Source organism: Colossoma macropomum, unplaced genomic scaffold (assembly GCF_904425465.1).
Source record: "Colossoma macropomum unplaced genomic scaffold, Colossoma_macropomum, whole genome shotgun sequence".
NCBI lineage: Eukaryota > Metazoa > Chordata > Actinopteri > Characiformes > Serrasalmidae > Colossoma > Colossoma macropomum.
In genome coordinates, this window is record NW_023494787.1 from 31264111 (window position 1) to 31284298 (window position 20188).

Genomic DNA, 20188 nt, shown 5'->3' on the forward strand with positions numbered 1-20188 from the left:
CTTTAACACCCAGGGGACTGGAAAGATACCGAAGTCAGTGAGCTCTCAATGAGGTCAGAGATTTAAGATCATTTGAAGGGTCTGAAGATCTGGTGTGGTTCCAGACATTGTTGTTTTCCATCCCTCGCTCGGTTTTTCCAAGTTCAAGCATGCGAGTGACTCTTTGTCTAGTCTCGTACTTCACTCAGGAGTGTTTCCCGGCCGGAAACTATAAGACAATGGAGACGCCTGGACACAGTAAATAAAACAGGAGTGGGCTGTAACAGGAGCTGTTAATCACAACTAAATGGCAGAGTTGCCATATTTGGATGTCTTATAGGTCGACATGCATGTGTTACATAAAGGACCAGTCTTTAAAGGCTTGTCCTGAAGAAAATAAGACTTTTTTTCAGGAAAATAAGACTTTTCAACTGTAATAACATGGATGGACATGAGCCCACTTTCATAAAGCTTCTTATAGTAGGTATGCCAATCTTGGATCAGATTTCTCTTACATCTATAGTCATCTTACTGACAGGAACAGGTTCTACATCAGCACTTTTTCTCCAAGATGAAAGTTAGATACATTTTGGGTGTCTTATATATTATTTAAGTCATGTACATACCTGTGTTATTTAATGTAGCAGCATAGCTGGTCACCAGCAAAACCAGCATATGTGTTTTGGATGCTGGTATGCTAAACCAGCACCAGACAAGCATAAACCAGCTTAGACCAGCCATGAATTCTGTGCTTGTCTAATGTGTTTCTTTCAGCAGAGAAATGGAAGTACAACTTCTCATTGAGTTTAGTTTGGCCTTAATATCTCCCAGTAATACCTCCAAAATGTCTTAGCAACAAGGGCTCTATAGGACCAAAAAAGGTTCTATGACTATGATGATTTGATTTGGAGTTAGGCTTATGAGACTTGGACATCGACTTGACTTCCACTAAATTGTTTATTCAGTCTAAACTAACTAAAGTCCTGTAGTGTAGCTACACCATGTTAGCTGTAGCTGTAGCTATACCACATTCCAGAGTTTTCCACCTACACAGAATCAACAGAGGTTGTGTGAGTGGTGTGTTCATTAGAAGAAATTTTGTGTCTCAGTATGTGCTAATGTCCTAGTTTAGGCTACAAAATATAATATAAATGAAAATGCAGACTTACTTTGCTCCGCTTTAAGCTTTAGCTCAGCTCTAGCCGCTTTTCTTACAGCTCTGGCAGGAAACTTTTCTGCAAAGCTGGAATAGGTTCTTGTAAAATGTCTCTCAATGTTTGATTTCTTACAAGGCTGCAGTCAGCTTCTCATTTACCAGCTTCTTGTTCGAATTTTCCTATTCCAACTTAAATGGTGCCTGAGATGCCAGAGTGTAACTGCTGTACCATTTAAGGTGGAACGGGAAAATTTGAACGTGAAGCTGGCGAATGAGAAGCTGACCTCTGCTTTGCAACTTTTTAGTGTTTGACAGTCCAAACAAGTCCATTCGTCTCCAAATCATCGATGTTCGCCTTAAATATTTCTCTTTGCCTTTTTGTTAGCTACTAGCTAGGTGAGACTGTTGTCTGCATAGCTATGGTGACCAGCAGAGCTTTATTTTACTGCATTATATCGTTATATTTTTACCTAAAAATCTAATTCTGCTGTGGAGCCGCAACAGGCCAGTGAAAGAGCCACATGTGGCTCCAGAGCTGTGTGTTGCTGACCCCTGCAATGGAAAAATTAAGATAAGCTGGATATGAGCCCCAATTTTTTGTCCTAGCTGGCTGGCACTATACTAAAACTGGTAATTCAAAGCAAGCTGCTCTTAGATTCCCGCTTTTATCACTGATTGTTAACTGAACAGGTGATGTAGCTAACCGATTGGCCATCTAATGTCAGTCATGCCAGTGATTACAAAATCTAGAACCAGAAACTGGATTCAAGATCTAGAGTTAAGATATTTTTCATGTACATATAAGCTGATGCAGATGTCAATACATAATCATTAATAAAATGTAGAACTTTGGTCTACATCTGGCTGGATTAGCATCACACACAAATACAACATTTACTTCTACAGGATTACAAATGCAGCAGCATGGATAAAATGCAGACACTTAAGTGCAGATATCAATATGATTTTTGATATTATTGTGCATTCCTACAAAATGTTAACAGTTTTTACCTAATTATAGTTTTGGCAAATAGCCTTTATTTATCTAACTGAAAATGTCTGTTGCTCCAGTTTAGTGACCCCCCTTTTTCAGGACTTTATTCAAGTTGGGACCTGACACTCATGACGATCAGATAACTTGGACTTGACTTTGATTTGAGAGCCTCGAAACTTGACTTGGACTTAAAGGTAAGTGACTTGACTACACACAGCGGTATGTCTTGATGTAGGCCTACTTACGTCAGAAGTTCATTATCACGGTTTTTTTACACAGTTATTTTTTCTGGAGGTTAATGGTGTCAGTTCAGTGCTAGAAAATGCTTCAGTACCCTGACTCATTTTACTCTTTTTCCAATGTGTTTGCTTTTAACCAACCGTCAAGTATGCCAGGAACTAAACCCCGACCAAACATCTTGTTGTTTTCTTTTTGATTGATAGTAAAAACAAGTAGCCTACAGAGGAATCCCATCCAAACGGATCCTCCTTACAAACTGGTAATAAGTTCACGACAGCTGAATGTCCTTCTTCACCCTAGGCCCATAATTTCCATTTTCACGCTTATTTATAGAGAGCCTTCCTCAGAAACATTGATAACATGTTTTGCCATAAGAGATTCTAGGGGCATATCATATTAATGGGTAGATCACATTAAGGTCACTCTCACCATTTCCAGGTCAAAATCCAAGAATGTTCAGATCACTGCTGCTGCCTGTTATGCTAGTATTCAGTTTCTAATTACAGGAAAAATAACATGACACTAAATGAAAAAAATAAACTTCTTTTATGCTTGAAATAATGCAGAATTTTGACAAATGAATTTGTAAAGGAGCGATAACATTCTCAAGCATCCTGTGTTCCTGCTGAGGTCTTCTGAAACATTTCCTGCCATGCTCTCTGGATGTTTGATGCTGTTATGGTAACTTCTCATCTGTTTTGCTAAAACCAGTGTACACCATTGACAATAGTGGACAAAGTCCACAAATCCTGTACTTATAGAGAACAGTATTTGCTTTTAAACGTATGTATCAAAAGTACTGTAAATTATTGGAGTTATTTTACATATTTTCATAAACAACTTCTTTAAGGAGTGCTGTGTGGATCCAGACCTGAAAAAAATGCCATAGAGTTCTGGTTGATTTAAAGTTTTTATAGTTATACCTTGGATAACCATCTAACAGTACCCATTTTTGCAACATGTAGTTTTCATACTTTTTTGACACTCAAATTTGGATTTTTGGGAACAATTCAGTATAGGGGGACAATGTAATGCCCTTATTAAGCACTAACAGTCCAGTCGTTGGTAACTCATAAATACTTTATTAAGCAATAACTAGAGTAAATTATGTATTTTCCAGAGTATTTGTAATCCTCTAATAACTGCTAATTAAATGACTGTCCACTACTACTTTCTGAAGCAGTAACAAGTTAGTTATATACTTAGAAAGTACTCAAAGTACCTAGAATTAAGTATTTTCCAGAGCACTTTTGTTTATGTAGTGTGCATAATAATCTTATACATCACAATCATTATCAACCATGAGCATTATTTATGGAATTATTGTAGCAGTTCTTGGCTTGGTAAGGCTTAATGAGGACATATTCATGCACACATAAAATGTTGTGCAATAGAATATGATGTATGATACTCAAATAAAAGTGCTCTGGAAAATGCTTAATTCACCCTAGTTATTGATTAAGAAAGTAGTAGTGAGTACCTAGTTACCTACCATCTACAGATTTTTTATGGTTTAATAGAGGCTTTAAAAGAGCATTACAAAGTCTCTCTGTGAGGGTTACTAGATTTTCTGTTGTTTTGTAAAAATAAGTAATTCCATGTGACCAAATCAGAATCAGCTGAAATGTTATTCACCAAGTACGAGTAATAGAAGGACCTTCTTAAAATATAAGATCAACATAAAATAAATATAGAAAAAGATACTACTACTATTAATTATTATTATACTATATACTATTGTATACACCAATATTATATATACACCATTTTTTCAGGTCTTTTTTACTTATATAGGTGGACTTATTTATATATATATTATATTGTATTTTTGCAATTACAGACTGCTGGACTGAGAAGTGTCCACCAAGCAAAAATATCCAGCCAACAGTGTCCTGTGACCACTGATGAAGGACTAGAGGATGACTAACACAAACTGTGCAGCATCAGATGAGCTACTGTCTCTGACTTTACATCTACAAGTTGGAGCAACAAGATAGGAGTATTTAAAAGAGTGGACACAGTGTTTAAAACCTCTGTGTCTGATCCACTCGTACAAGCTCAACACACACTAACACGCCACCACCACGTCAGTGTCACTGCAGTGCTGAGAATGATCCACCACACAAATAATACCTGCTCTGTGGTGGCCCTGTGGGGGTCCTGACTATTGAAGAACAGGGTAAAAGGGGTCTAACAAAGTATGCAGAGAAACAGATGGACTACAGTCTGTAATTATAGAACTACAAAGTGCTCCTATATGGTAAGTGGAGCTGATAAATTGGACAAAAAGTGTAGAACACTACATTGGCCAGTCAGTGTATATACATAGAAAAGACAGTACACAAACACTCAGTATGTGCAACGGGAGTTAAATACAGTTACAATCGAGTACTGAAGTACATATATGCATTATGAACAGCTAGGACTCTGCAGTGAATGTAAATGTAAATATATTTCTATAATATGTATGTTTATAATAAGTGTGTATGTGCACTGATTACAGTAGAGAGGAAAGTCAGAGATTCTTATTCAGAAGATTGGTATGGCATGATATATATAGTGGTCATGTATATTGTGCATGTGCAACTGTCTTAGCAGAGGGATGTGAGAAGGGTCCTTATTTAGGAGGACTATGTGATTTATATAATATATAATCTCATGTGAGTAGGTATAATATGATTAATTAAGTGATTAAGACGTACTTTGTAGTCATACAGTTTGATTAGTTTGAAAGATTACTTTCAATATGGGCACAGAGAGGCTCACACAACATGTTGTTGCTGCCTTAACAAACCTTGCATCTCCAAAATGGTGACTTTACAGGAGAACAAGATTTTTTTCCATGCATCTTTGGAGCACTTTTATTAGTCCATTTGTTGTGATATTTTAACACAATGCAAAGATTGTTATTTAAAATTAAGTCGAAAATTGAAAAAAAATTATGTCAAAAGTTTAAAAAATGGAGACACAAGGTTTTGTCCCAACAGCGACGATATGAGCAAAATCTAGAAAATTTAGAGACAGTTAAAATATCAGATATGGAAATTAATCAGTTGAGCTGCACTAATTGGTTTGGTTCAGTTTAAATTTTTACACAGTCCCATTTACTCCCACTTCAGACTTATGAGTATCCTCACATACTGCTGGAAAAGGAAGTATACTTGAATTTGAAATGGATTGAAGTGAAAGTAAAAAGTCTCCAAAAGTGGAATAACGAAGTACAAATACCCGAAAATATACTTAAATGCACAGTAGCATATTACACATATGTAGTTACTGTCTACCACTGGATGTAGATTATAAGACTTTACTAAGAGGACAAGCTGACACCACATACAGGGAGTGGTAACCCATGGAATGTTTCAGTGTCCCAGCCCCGCTGATTAAATTCCTCCAGTGTGTCTCCATTGTCCTGATCCATTAATCTCTAAAGGCCCCTGTTTAGACTAATGAGCATTGTGCTCAGTGAAAGTCCTCAGTGTCCACTAAACGCAGCGGAGGCTTCAACACAGGATACTTTGCCCACAGTCTTTTGTTTTTATGGCTCATTTTAATGAATGCTTTGATCAACCAAAGGGAGCCAAAACAGAGACTGAGTGACTCAGCTGCCCAAGATGAATGCCCATTCGTCTGACCATTCAAAACTGACTTTTGTTTCAAATCACAGCTCCAGGGTGTATCTGAGGACATTCCGACTCTGACAGCCCCCACGGACCCAGCCTGATTGGACAGAATCAGTAGCACAGCCTCACGTCCTTTGACCAGTGCCCTGGCCAATGCTTGACTGTAATAAACAGCTCCTGCAGCATGCAGACCACGTATTGAACCGGAAGCTGTATAAATAGCTCTCTCTATCTTTCTTTCTCTCTCTCGAGCTCTCCCTCCTGAAGGCTCCAGGGCAGTGGCTCCTCCCACAGGATTCAGTACAGGGCGGCTGAGGGCGAGGCGGGCACACCGTAGCGCTGTCATTCTGCACGTCCACGCCACTGCAAAACGTGAAAAGTCATGTTTACACAAACGTCTGAAGGAAACTGCTCGCCGTAAGTCCTTAGGGTTGCTATATTTTATTCCTCTCAGATGAAGACGTACACGTACAGTACTGCCTGTCAGAACTAATTCATTCATAATAGCTTAAACAGTGTAGGCATAAGTATTATATAAAAAGATAAACTAAACACGTAAAAGTATTTGTAGTCAGCTTATTCAGTGGTTCAACTATTTTGTAAATAAGAAATTCTTCAGAGTTCATTAACATACTGTAATCTTTTTATAGTTTCTTGATTGTTATTTGCCTCTAGATTTGTTCACCCTTTTCAAATATGAGTCTTTCTGTATATATGGATCATTCCACTGAATTAGAGAGTTCAAAACACTTTTCAGACTTTTAGCTGACTTAAATTAAAATCCTTTTGCTTTGAGTGACATTATGCAGTCAGTACATGACTAGCAAACACAGCTTTGAACAGTTGTACACACATACAATCATAATATTTTTCATTAAAACACAAACAAGTTTACTTACTTGCGGAAAATTTGTGTTTCGGTAGTCTTAGTGTTACACACTAAATTTCAGACTTCGGAACACATTTCATTCAAAATAATGGGATGTAACTGCTCACCATGGGTGCATTCCAGTCGTTTCCCAGTAGTTCCCTGCAAAGTGGCTTTCAGAAGATAATCAGACATTTCAAGGGTGATTCCAAATGTTCCATTGGAAGGGAACTTTAAACTGCATAGGGAGTAGTGCTTTATCACTTTGCAGGAAGCTGTAGGAAAGTTTACCCAGTCTTTGCTTTTGTGTTTGATTATGACACTGTAGGACATTCTCAATGAAGGTATTTATCCACTGCAGTTCCCGTAACCGACACCCTGCGCACAAGTGAGTAGGCAGCTCGTGTGGCCATGAGGGACAGGGATGCATTCTCACTTACTGCTTTAAAATGCAGAGGTGTGGCTAAAATAAGCCTCCCCCTACGGACTGAAACTCTTTGTGGTTTGGTAGTGACATTAAAATGTGAAACAGCATTTTTTGATTTATTTTGTTTTAAAATTAAATACATATATTTAAACTTTTAAACTTCACCTTAAAAGAAATACGAAAGATATTTAAAAAACATTCAAAAGTACAAAAAATTTAAATGTTTGAAACAGACACGTCCCAATAGAAAGTACCCTATAATTGATGATTTTGTATATATTTAACTTATTACTATCGTAGTTAATGCCTTGCGATTCATAGATCTTATCATAATCCTTGTAAATATCTAAGGTCTGAATACTTCTAGTTTTTTGCTTGTTTGTTTGTTTTTACTGTCGGACTGCAGTACTAATTTGGTTGAGTGGTCCATATATGTATACAGATGTTTGCAAAAGTTTGGGCAACCCTGGTCAAATTACATCTTTTGTTGATTTTCTGTGTAAAAGTAAGTTAATACATCCTGTACAGAGAACACACCTATACACTTTTTAATGCACAATTACTGGTTATTTGCTCAGTTTAACATATTAAAAAAAATTAAAGTGTAAAATGTGGCCGGTGCAAAAGTTATGACACATTTTCTATTTTATATCACTGCTGTCGGAACAAAATCTCCATTTTTGTCGTTTTTCCCTTTTTGGCATAATTTAGCCTGTTGCCCTTTACATTGTGTGTAAATTTCATAATGAAAGAACCAAAAGAAATGACCCAGAATTACTTGGAAAAAAGTTATATTGACTTACAAAAGTAGAGTATGTTTTGTCCTTCTCCTGTAAAAGCGATATATTGTTTACTTGGAGAGGATGTGTATAGATACACCCATGAAATTCGACCAGGGGTGTCTTGCATCCGACTGTATATACAAAGTTATTTTAGAAGCACATACAGCTCTGGTCATCATTCTGCATGCATCTAAAACTGTTCTTTGAAGCTTCTTATGATTTGAAGTTGCATAGTATATAGTATAATGGGAGTAAACTGAAATTTGAATTACTGTTCCATGAAGCATGGCTGTCTGGAGGGGGTGCCGCTGAGGAGACAGCATGTCTGATGTCTGCTGGTCACAGACTAAACAAGCAGTGGAGCAGTGAGAGAACGTCTGCAGACTGATTCAGAATGAGCAGCGACACAGTCAGCGCCTGCTCACTTTCAGGGACGTGAATAGAACAGCGTAAATCTTATTGTCTGTTAAAATGTCATGAGAAATCTTCATTCATGGTTTATTTTCAGCCCAGCAGCAGCCGAGGCCTCCATTTCTTTCGAGTAATGGACTCAATAATGACTAATGGCTAAATGGATCACTGATACATAAATGACCACAGGATGGCAATGCTGGTTAAGTTTTATTGCAAAATGGTTTATTGTTTTTATGTCAATTGACAGCAGGTTATTTACAGAAGAGCTATTGTACATAAATAGGCAAGTTATAAATTCCAGCTGTCTGCTGATACAAAATTAAAAAAAGAAACGAAAATTAAGAACCATATTATACACTATCTACATGTGCCACTTTTGTACAGCGACGGTTAAGGAGGATTGTCCGAAATCCATTCTGTGTCGGAGATAGAGATGTGTTCGGCATGCAGTCACTGAGCTTGTGGACATGTACAACAACACTTGTCTGGTAAAACGTCTTTGACTGGGTGTTTGTCATATATGCATGCAGGTAAGAGTGGATTCAACAGTCAGCTGCACGTCCACTAGAGAAACACTCACAGGCATTGAATGGGTTGGATTTTCAAGGGGAACATACACTGTATGACTTCCCTCTCAATATGGCAATATACTTAGTATTAAACCATTCTTATTCCTTAAAGGAATACTCCAGCATTTTGCAACCTAACCTCCATCTGACACATCTGTAGTGTATGCTGAAGCAGCTGCCAACTGACTTGTATAAAAGTAAGTTTCTGAGTCTTTCTAAGCAGCTGGAAACACATGGAAACTCTTGTCTGTGGTAATCGACCATATGCTACAGATGCAGCAGATGATGACGAAGGTGATGAGAGATGGTGTTGAAAAATGCTGGGATACTCCTTTAATGACCAGGCTCAATCAGAGCCCATTATTTCATCCAGTTGCACATCAACCTCTCAACACAGCACGCCTCCATTCAGGGCACATGAAATCACTTACAAATGCAAAAATGGGACTACCACTCTCAGACACATACGGTATGGATACTGTGGCACTATGAACAGAAGTTCTGCAGTTTAATGCATATTTTGATACACCTCAGTGGAAACCGCTGAGCAGTTTATACAGGGTCCCATTCACTGTGCAAACCAACACAAGCAAAAAAAAAAATAATAATAAAAAAAATCAAGAGCCATGATAAGGAATCGCAGCAAACCGACTGGCCCATCTTTGGTACGGCTTTATACTTTATTCCTAATGCAACACTCAGCAAAAAAAAATAAAGGTGCTGAAAAGGGTTTTTTGGAATACTACCACCATGATGATGGTCCTGGATTTTGTAATCACTGGTAGAAATGACACTAGGTGGCCAATCACCTACATCAATCAGTTCAATTAACTAGCAGTTATTACAAAACCCAGGACCAGAAGCTGGATTCAAAGCCAAGAATTGAAGAGTTCTGCAGACTTCTGCAGAGTTTAGTTCTACCCTGTATATAACATGCTACCCCCTTCCCATACCTACTCTACTGCATGTGATCCAGCCAATAAGGGTACAAACAATGTAAATGTAACCTCAAAAGTACAACAATGGTTTTAACCCCATTTCCAAAAATGTTCAAGTGCAAAATGCAAATAAAAACAGAATGCAAGGTGCAAATCATTTAAACCTTATATTTAAATGAAAACACTACAAAGACAACATATCAAATGTTGGAACTGAGAAACTGTATTGTTTTTTGAAAACTATATGCCTAGATGCCAGCAACACATTTCAAAAAAGTTGGGACGGGCAACAAAAGACGGGTAATGACGTTTTGTGACAGGTCAGTAACATGATTGGGTATAAAAAACAGCATCCCACAGAAAGCTGAGTCTTTCAGAAATAAAGAGGAGGGGTTCACCACTCTGTGAACCGCGCGGGTAAATAGTGCAACAATTCAAGAATAATTCTTCTCAACATAAAATAGCAAAAAACTTGTGGAGTTCATCATCTGCAGTACATAATATCATTAAAAAAACTCCAGAGAAATCTCTGTGTGCAAGGGACAAGGCCGAAAACCTATATTGGCTGGCCATGTTCTTTGGGCCCTCAAGCAGCGCTGCATTCAAAACACATGATTCTGCATTGGAAATTACTGCATGGACTCAGGAACACTTCTGAAAGCCATTGTCTGTGAATAAGTTCGCTGCTGCATCCACAAATGCAAGTTAAAACTCTACTATGCAAAGAAGAAACCATATATAAACGGGATCCAGAAGCACCGCTGCCTTCTCTGGGCCTGAGCTAATTTAAGATGGACTGAGGCGAAGTGGAAAAGTGTCCTGTGGTCTGACAAAGTCAAAATTCAAAATTCTTTTAGGAAATCATGGACAGATCATGGACAGTCTGCTGGGCTAAAGACCACCCAGCTTGTTATCATCACAGAGTTCAAAAGCCAGCATCTGTGATGGTATGGTGGGGGGGGTGCATTAGTGCACATGACATGAGTGACCTGCACATCTGTGAAGGCACCATTAATGCTAAATGATATATACAGGTTTTGGCAACATATGCTGCCATCCAGACGACGTCTTTTTCAGGGAAGGCCTCACTTATTTCAACAAGACAATGTCAAACCTTATTCTGCATGTATTAAAAAACATATTTCTAGTAAGAGTAAGGGTGCTAAAATGCCCTGCCTGCAGTCCAGACGTGTCACCCATTGAAAACATTTGGTGCATTATAAAATGAAAAATGCGACAAAGGAGACATCTGAACTGTTCAGCAGCTGAAATCCTACATGAAACAAGAACAGGAAAACATTTCACTTTCAAAACTAGAACAATTGGTTTCCTCAGTTCCCAAACACTTACAGAGTGTTGTTAAAAGAAGACGTGATGCAACACAGTGGTAAACATGCCCCTGTCCCAACATTTTTGGAACATGCTGATGGCATCAAATTCAAAATGGGCACATATTTTTCTATAAACAATAAAATTTCTCAGTTTCAACATTTAATATGTTGTCTTATTAAATATGTTATATGTCATATGTTATATGTGTACTATTTTCAATTAAATACAGGGTTTATGTGATATGCACATCATTACATTGTTTTTATTCACATTTTGCACAGTTTTCCAACCTTTGTGGAAGTATATTTTTTAAACTTACATAAGTTTTTCCCAGGGGAAAAGTATGTATTTGCACATTTCATGTTTTAAAATGGAACAAGAAAAAGGCCAGAGACCAGACAGGGTGTATGAGGTCAATGCAACATAAAAATTATAATTACAATGAAATGTGAGGCCAAGATCAAAAGTAAGGATTGTTTTTGTTCAACACTGATAATTTGAATATTCTCAGAAAAGCCACGTGATTAATTGTTAAAAAGCTTGAGAAGAGGCAGCGTGGCTGTCAGATTAGCCTGAAATGTTTCACCACGTCACATTACCCTCCATCACATAAACTAAAAAGATTAACATGTTCTCTTGGCTTCAATTTCATGGACTGTCTGGGGGGCTCTGAGACAGGTTTCAAAAGTGGTGCCCTAAATAACTAAATAAATCAAATGTGGTGCTTCATTTACATCCCTCCAAAGAACACTTTCTGACACCTTTATTTTTAAGTGAACAAAAAAAAGAGTGCATCAAAAAGTGTTCTGATCACAGAGCAGTCGTTCTCTTTGTGCAAGTGTTCTCTATACAGTAGAACCGTACTGAACTCTTACGTTGTACTCAACATGGATCGGGGCAGCTTCTTGTCTGTGGCACAAGTTTGGCAATTCCTGATCAGGGCTTTAAAATCTAAAATAAATAATGAATAAATAGCAATGAACATGATGCTGTGGGCTCACCCATAGCTCATTTTAGTATAAAAGGCATTTGAAAATAGTTTTGATCACATTTCAAAATGAAAGAAACACAATTATTAATGGCATTCTTATGCAGACCACATTGAACGCTGAAAAATGACCTGCATGTACACACAAATATGGATGTCTGTTTATAACGCGCCAAAGAGAAAAAGCTATGACTGATAAAGCATCTTCCCATCTAACTTCAGACGATCCATCAGTCAGCGTTTTATAATGCGTTATAATAGCCTACATACATACTCTACTACACATACATACACATGAACACAGAAACCATGTCGAAACCGCCACTTTCGTCAGCCGGGACACAGCAGGAAGGAAATGCTAGAAGAACTTAAATACTTGGTCCCCGAACCAGAAACCTACAATATAATCTTTACTGTTATTTAATATTATTATAGATATGCTTAAAATATGCCAGGAATTCATCTCTTTTCCCTCATTCTTATATTCTAGGAATTCACATCATTCTAGTTTCAGCTGAGCCCTGCTTATAACTACAGAACGTCAAGATGGTGATAATTTTTCTATGTAGTTGATCAATCACCTGCTAAAAGGTAGCAATGTTCAGCTTTTCTCAGCTCAGTACTAACTTTAGTACTAGTGTAAGATGACTATATTGGATAAACATTAAAATAATGTAAATACAGTATTATAAACTGATTTACATGGAAATTCCACTAATCTTTCAAATTTTCTGCACAATTCACTCATTGAGATATGTAAAACTCCACAATGCACAAGTAATATTTCTTTACAGTGGTGCTGATAAGAATTAGGGGTCACAGTCTATATCTGCAGTCTACAACAAAAATATAGTCCTTTTAGTACCAAAAACAACCAGTGAACCTACATGTGTCTTCTGATCTTTTATATGTAATGGCGTTCATAGTTAAATTGTAGTAAATCTAAAAAATGTTTTAGGCCAAAACTTTATCACAGAACTAAGGCAAAATAATGTCTTAGGCATCAGGCAGCATAACTATAACCATTTCATTTTTAATTTTCTGTCTTTCTGTAAGGGAGCTTTAAGTGGCATTAGATGCGTCTGATGTCTGGTTCCCAACACCACCATTTTAACCAATTCTAATCACTAGAACAGAGCATTTCACACCAACCACTCTGACCCGTATGGAAATCTTGTACATGGCAATGACATATTTAGCATATAGGAATATCTTTTATATTCCACTTATATTTGTCTGAATTTGTCTGAATAAGTTTTTTTGAAATTGGCCATTTTCAAATATGGGACATATATTTCAGTTATATATCTATATGCACACATATGTATGTGTAACACATATTTTTACTTTTATATTTTATATTTTTTTTTCTACTATGATAGAAAATGTTATGCATATATGGATGGCATACATTACTCATATGTTAGCTTCATGTTATACAAGGTTCTTCCACATACTTCCTAATGACGTGAAAATTAGTATAATAGCTACATAACTAAGCTCATTATAAGCTATGCAATCAAATCACATCATGATGAAATAAATGAAAATACTGTTTTCTGACACTTAAATGATGTGACATTTAAAAGCAAACAGAAAACATCCCAACAATTATAATTGTAGAGGGATGTATTTAGATATTTGTATGATCCATGTATTATGCTTACATGTCCAAGTGTATATATGTACATATATTCTGACTCCTTATAACATAGGTGCATATATGGCCATATATCAGATTTCTACATGGGAATGACCTTGTTTACATATTAACCATTTAACTGTGCAGAAATTTTGAAAAATTGATGGAATTCCCCTTTAAGATATCTTTAGGTAGGTGGTATGTGCAGCAGTGGCAAAGGCAACGGCAGTAACTATGTCAACAGTGAACCTTAGAAAAAAAAACAGCTTCAGTGCTCTGTTGTTGTCTTGCCAAATATGTTCACACTCTGTCCCTGACTCACATTTCTTTAAAACGAAGGCCTGGCTGGACCAAGAACTTTCTGTCACAAGATAAAGCTGATCTTCAGATGCCTGAATTCTGCAGTGACTGCATTTTGCCTTTGTATGGCAGCACTGGGTCACTGCTTAAGCTAAATCAAGACCCTCTTCATTGAAACATCTTCATGGATGAGAGGCCAATCATGTAGGACAATCAGGGTCCGTCTGAAACTGCTTCCCAAGCACCAGGTCAATACTGTAACACTCGTGCTGAATTCATAAACTACAATCATATCTCACTCTACCACTCAGCAAGCAGCCTGCTACTGCAACCTGGGATAGCTCCCTTCTCCTCTGTTTACAGCACATTGGCGCCCTCTCCTGGGCCCATCTGGTACTGAAGGTGAACAATGACAGTTACATAAGTTGGGAAATAAATAAATGGCAATGGCCTTCTAGTGCCTTCATAATGCACAAGGATCAGCATGAGATGTCTGAAAGTCTTTCACAGTATCCAAACTAATAAAAGGGGATGAAAAGTTGGGCGATAGTGTGCTAAAAAAATCAAACAAGCATCATTTTATATAAATAAGTTAGATCACAGCAATTATGAATCCATAAAATCGGCTAAAAGCTGAAATTAGAGAATACTTTGGCTTAAAGAAACACTAATGCATGAACAGAGACTTCATCTCTGGCTATGAATGTGTCACATGAGTCACTTGTGATTTCAGAAAAGTAAATCTTGTGTCATTTTAAGTTGCTTAAATAAAGTTAACAGTTCCATCTGTGTATATTCCGGCCAAAAGCTTGTGGTGTCGTGACCATCATTTTGATGGCAGGTGATAGGACACTGACAGATTCAAGCATTACACAACTAAAGTAGATTTCTATTCAAAACATACTTGCACAAAATCTGAATTTGAATATAGATTTTAATGCAAATATGTATTTGAATACAATCAACAAACAGATGATACTTTAAATTAACAATTAACTGTATACAATCCATTCAGTGAATCCTAAGCCATAAAAAATATTTAAAAGAAAATTACAAAGAAGCCTCAATAACTATATATACATATATTTCCGCAGGATACTAGCTTTCGGTTTCAGTCCACAAAACTTTACTGCACATTTCAGATGTCCAGTTTAGGTGTTCTAGTGCAAATTTCTTCTGTTTTTGTCTATTTACTGTTCTCGGTAACGGCTTCTTGACAGCTACACATCCTTTCAGACTCATAGCGTTGAGTTGTCTTCTCACAGTGGAAGGATGGACAGAAACATCTGTGGACTTTTTCAGATCTGAAGAAAGAGTGGAGCTTGATTTTCTCCTCTCTCTCAAAGATGAAAGTTTTAAGTACTGTTTATCTGATGGTGACAGTTTTGGTGGTCTACCAGGTCTTGCATAGTTGTTAGGGGTCCTATTTTCGCTGTATCATTAATAATTTTCCAAAATTCCTTTTTTCCTCACTTATTTCCCTTTGACTTTACTCTTCCTTGTGCAAGTGGGTTATCATATATCTAATCTCCTTAGAAATAGCTCCTTTAGCCATTTTAGATGCGCATGAGAAAGAGATTAGCAAGGCAGATAAGGTGTGTTTGGGTAGCAGCTTGTGTGAATGTTTGTGTCTCTTTGAGGGAAACATAATGTGACTTTTGGGAACGGCTTTTGTTGGGAGAATGAAGCTGTAACTGGTCGGTTTTAAGACTGAAAGGATGCAGTTAAAGTGGCAGTATGGTGAAGAAAAGTAAAGAGGAGACAAATTAAATACTCAAAATCTTGATAGTATACTTAGAGTTGGAGGCTTTTGTGTAATTTTCTGTTAAATATTTGTTTTACTGCTTTTCTGATGCTGAAAAATAACTTTTACTTAATGGCAGTTTTGATTGAAAATGAAAAAATGCACAGTACTGTAATTCAATATAATTCAATATAATTCATCTGTCATAGTCATATTGGAAAATGCTTAGGAACTTCAATAGAATGGTTTATATAGCAGCTTACAGTTAACACAGTTATTACTGGAAATTACTCAAAATGTCAGCAAAATTAAATGGTTAAGATGTAAAAAAAAGTCATTAAGAGTAGTTTGATGTGAAATGTTCTGTTCTAGAGAAACTTTCAGAATCAGAATCATTCACAGTGGTGGTGATAGGAACCAGATTTCTGAAGCATTTAATGCCTCTAAAAGCTCCCTCACAGAAAATTAGTACACAAAACAGTTATGAATACGCTGCCTGACGTCTGAGACATTGATAGCTTTTGTGATAAGGCTCTGGCCTAAAAAGCTGTTTATGGTGGAAGGGTGCATACAGAGTGTTGTAAGGCAAAATAGGCAGATTTCAGATTTGCCACTACTACTTTACTATCACTCGCTGGTAATTTTGGATAGTAAACAAAATGACTATATCTGTGTTACAGACATTGCAACTCCTGGTTCCCATCACCACCACTGTAAGATATCTGAGTCAGTAAGTTTCTCCAGAATGAAGTATTTCACATCAATGAATAGTCAGAATATTCTGAATAATTTTGTTTACATCTCAACCATTGAATTATTGAGAAATTCCTCTTTGGGTCAGTGGTTTCTTACTGGATGTGCGATGAACAGCCGTGGTTAAATGTAAAAAGGTTAATGTTGTCATTGCACATTGTCACATTCAAGTCTGTCCTTCCATTCAAACCAACACAGCAGTACCAGTGCATGATACTGCCTTCCCTTTAAATCCCCTTTAAGAAAAGATTATAAAAACAAAAAAAAACATAGAAACAACAACATAACAATCCTTCCTGATCCTTTAGGACTATGCTATTTTTGGACAGTTCCAAACACTCGGGGACACAGTAAATGCCGAACACAGGGAAGGCAAAATCAGCAGTGCAATTTACAAGGTCGTACATCTAAACTGTACTGGCAAGGAGACAGGCGGCCATTTTTTTTACTGACATTTCCAGAAGCAGGGTGCCGCCGCAAAAGAATTCGAAAGTCACAACGTTCAGGTAAGGGGAATGGAATCACTTCACTGAGTGGAGAAAAGGCGCACGATAGTCTACAAGGACCTCTTAAGCAGCAGTGCACCCTTCTGCAAGGAGACAGACCAAATTCACACTGGGTTCCACATGAAACAAAGGCTGCAGTCATGCCTTTAAGGCCTGAGGTAAAAAGGAAAGAGAGTCTGCATATGCAATCTAGCCTCTTGGAATTCATATGGACTATAGGGATATTCAAAACCTATAGTGACATGACTCAACACCACATATCATACAAATGTAACAACGCTACTTTTCGGACAGGGGCCACTAATAAACATGAATTATCACCACATTCACTTGAGCAAATAATGAGCCTAAACTCCAAGCAAGCAATACAATGCTGGTGATTTAGTAAGAACTGGATAGAATGGTTTAGGATGTAGCTAGATAGCTAACCATTTCTGGGAATTAGAATGGCTAATGATTTCTATAAAGCTACAATCAGGAATTGCTGTAAATGGCACACTATTTTTTGGTACAATTACAACAGGAGATTTCAAAATACTCCCACCTACCATAAAGTCAGTTACAGCTAAGCCTTAGCCAGCACAGAAATCCCTGATTCAGGCTTTAAACCTACCTAGCATGTCAAAAATATACACCTTCCACTGTTCCCTTATTTGCTATAGTTAATTAGCCATTACTTTGAAATGTGTCAATTCTAGAATAAGCTGTCCTAAACAAGGTGTACGCTGATCTCTTTACTTAAGGGAACAACTTAGCCAAAAATGCTAACATGGTTGACAATAAATGCAAACTAGCAAGGCAAAAAAAGCCAGCAGTTAGCACAGTTATGCTAACTGTTGGCTTCCCTGCCCTGTTAGCTTCCATTCCTTGCTAGCAATGCTACCATTTTTGACCAAAATATCAATTTCAAGTTGTTTCAAAGTAGAAATTATTTGCGTTTCTGATTGTAAATCGTACTGTTGTTGTTCACTAGGGACATCGTGACACAGGAACAGAAAGTTGTCTGAATGATCAACTGCTGCAGAAAACAAAGGCATTTGATCAACTGTCTTTCACTTCTTAGGAAAGTCAATTACTATATATTTCAATACATTTCTATGATGAATCTTTTTTTTTAAATATTTCATTAAGCGCAGGTTCAGGCTTAATCTGGATTAATTGTGAGTGAGTCCTTAGGGTAAAGAGTGACAGATTTTGTACAGTATCACAGCAGTACCCCAACATCATCCACAGATTACACATCTTTTAGGTCCGGTAGAGTTACCAACATTTAGAAAGTGCAAAGCATAAGCCATTCGTTCTTAAGAAGATAAATATGCTGTAATTAGCGCGTATCCACACTGCTATACTGCTGTAAAATGTAATCATCACACAAACAGGAATGGTTAAGGATGTCCAGTTCGTTACATGTGGTAAGTGTAATTCGCGTTTGTAACCTCTCAGTAGTCCTCAAGTGCTAGCTCTGGCTCTGGCTCTACAGCTCTGGCTCAACAGTGGCTGAAGTTGAACAAGACCATCCAATACAGTTTTGACAGAAAATACCTCCTCGAAGTGCAATGGAGAAACAAACGAATATGGACGAACTTCCGAAGACAATAACTTCAGCTTTCCGCTAACGGTTCCCTGCAAGTCGTCAAGGCAGTTGGCACATTGATTGAGTTTCTGTAATTGACCAGCGACCCACCGCTGTGCTGCTTTTGATCCAGAGAGGCTTCAATCCTCTGAGAGCTGCCCGTTCGCAGGCCTGCATGGAGGTCCATTTCTCCATCCCGGTGGAGCACAAGACACCTCTCTCAGCATGTGACGTGGCCTGCACTATCCTCTCCACCAAGCCTAAAGCCGCTAAACCCTCACCTCCAGCATCTTAGCCACATCCACACATCTCATAGGCTCCACTTCATGTGTCTCGGTCCACCTCTTCTGCCAGCTGGCTGGCTGTTGGGTACCCCAGTCACTAAACATGTCCATTCAGAGAGTGGCCAGGATGCGGGAGAAGGAGATGATGATGGTAAGAGTGGTCTGGCCCACCCCAAACACCAGAGCTTCCAGAGGAGCCATGTCTTTTCCTGCCACTCGGTACACCCCCGCCACCGCCGCACCTGAGAAGAGCAACACACAATCAGACTGCAACATGAAAACAAAAAAGAAAAATGCAAAAACACACATGTGGACTTAATCTTCCTGATGACCACTGCTCTGATTTCAGTTCTCAAAAGAAACCATTTAATTCCAATAATGCTTTACCTAGCTTAAAATGTGTCAGGTAAATCCACTACTCTGCAGCTACAGGCTTGCAGCCAAAAAAGAATGTGAATTTGTGCCAATATCAACACTTTGCATAAACTCTTCCCTGCAGCACTGACATTTACTAGACCACAAATCATAATACAACTCAAGCAGGAACTAGCACTAGCATTAGGCGCTCAAGAACGTGTCTTCTGTGTGAAATCAAGCATAAAGTTCAAAATTGCATCCTTATATTCTTAATAATGTGAATTCTAAAAGAATTCTCTGTCTTGTTCTCTCGCTAGACATACATTTGTATGCTTAAGTTTGACCACTTCTGGCCAAATTACATACTTTGTTGATTTTAGAAGTGAAAAGAGGTAAATAGAACTATAAAAAAAATAAAATCAGAATCGTGGCTTGTACAAAATTTGGACACCCTTCCAGCTCTTCCAGTGTCTTAATTTTCTTAAGTCTGTAACTTGTTAAGCCTTAACTGACTCTGTTTAGGCAGGTTAAGAAATGTCATTGGTAACTGTCAGATAATAATGGGACAGAAATGCTCATATGCTGGGCATAAACAAAAAGCACCTTTTGCATACAGTTGGATATATCTATTATATAAAACTGATAGTTCTGGTCCTAAAATCTGATTGGCTGAGCCGCGTTCAAAGCCGTTGTAAAATCCACAATATACACACACCTAT

General features: G+C 37.7%; 1 protein-coding gene across 1 annotated transcript in view; it reads right to left on the reverse strand.

Annotated features, from left to right (window-relative positions):
- Window positions 1–15588: 15588 nt before the first annotated feature.
- tmem170b (transmembrane protein 170B) overlaps window positions 15589–20188 on the reverse strand; it is a 32889-nt gene continuing 28289 nt past the window's right edge. Inside the window, exon 3 of the mRNA XM_036566923.1 lies at window positions 15589–19354. Within this exon, the coding sequence (XP_036422816.1) occupies window positions 19224–19354 (131 nt within the window). The 3' untranslated portion in view covers window positions 15589–19223. The remainder of the gene's footprint in view (window positions 19355–20188) is intronic.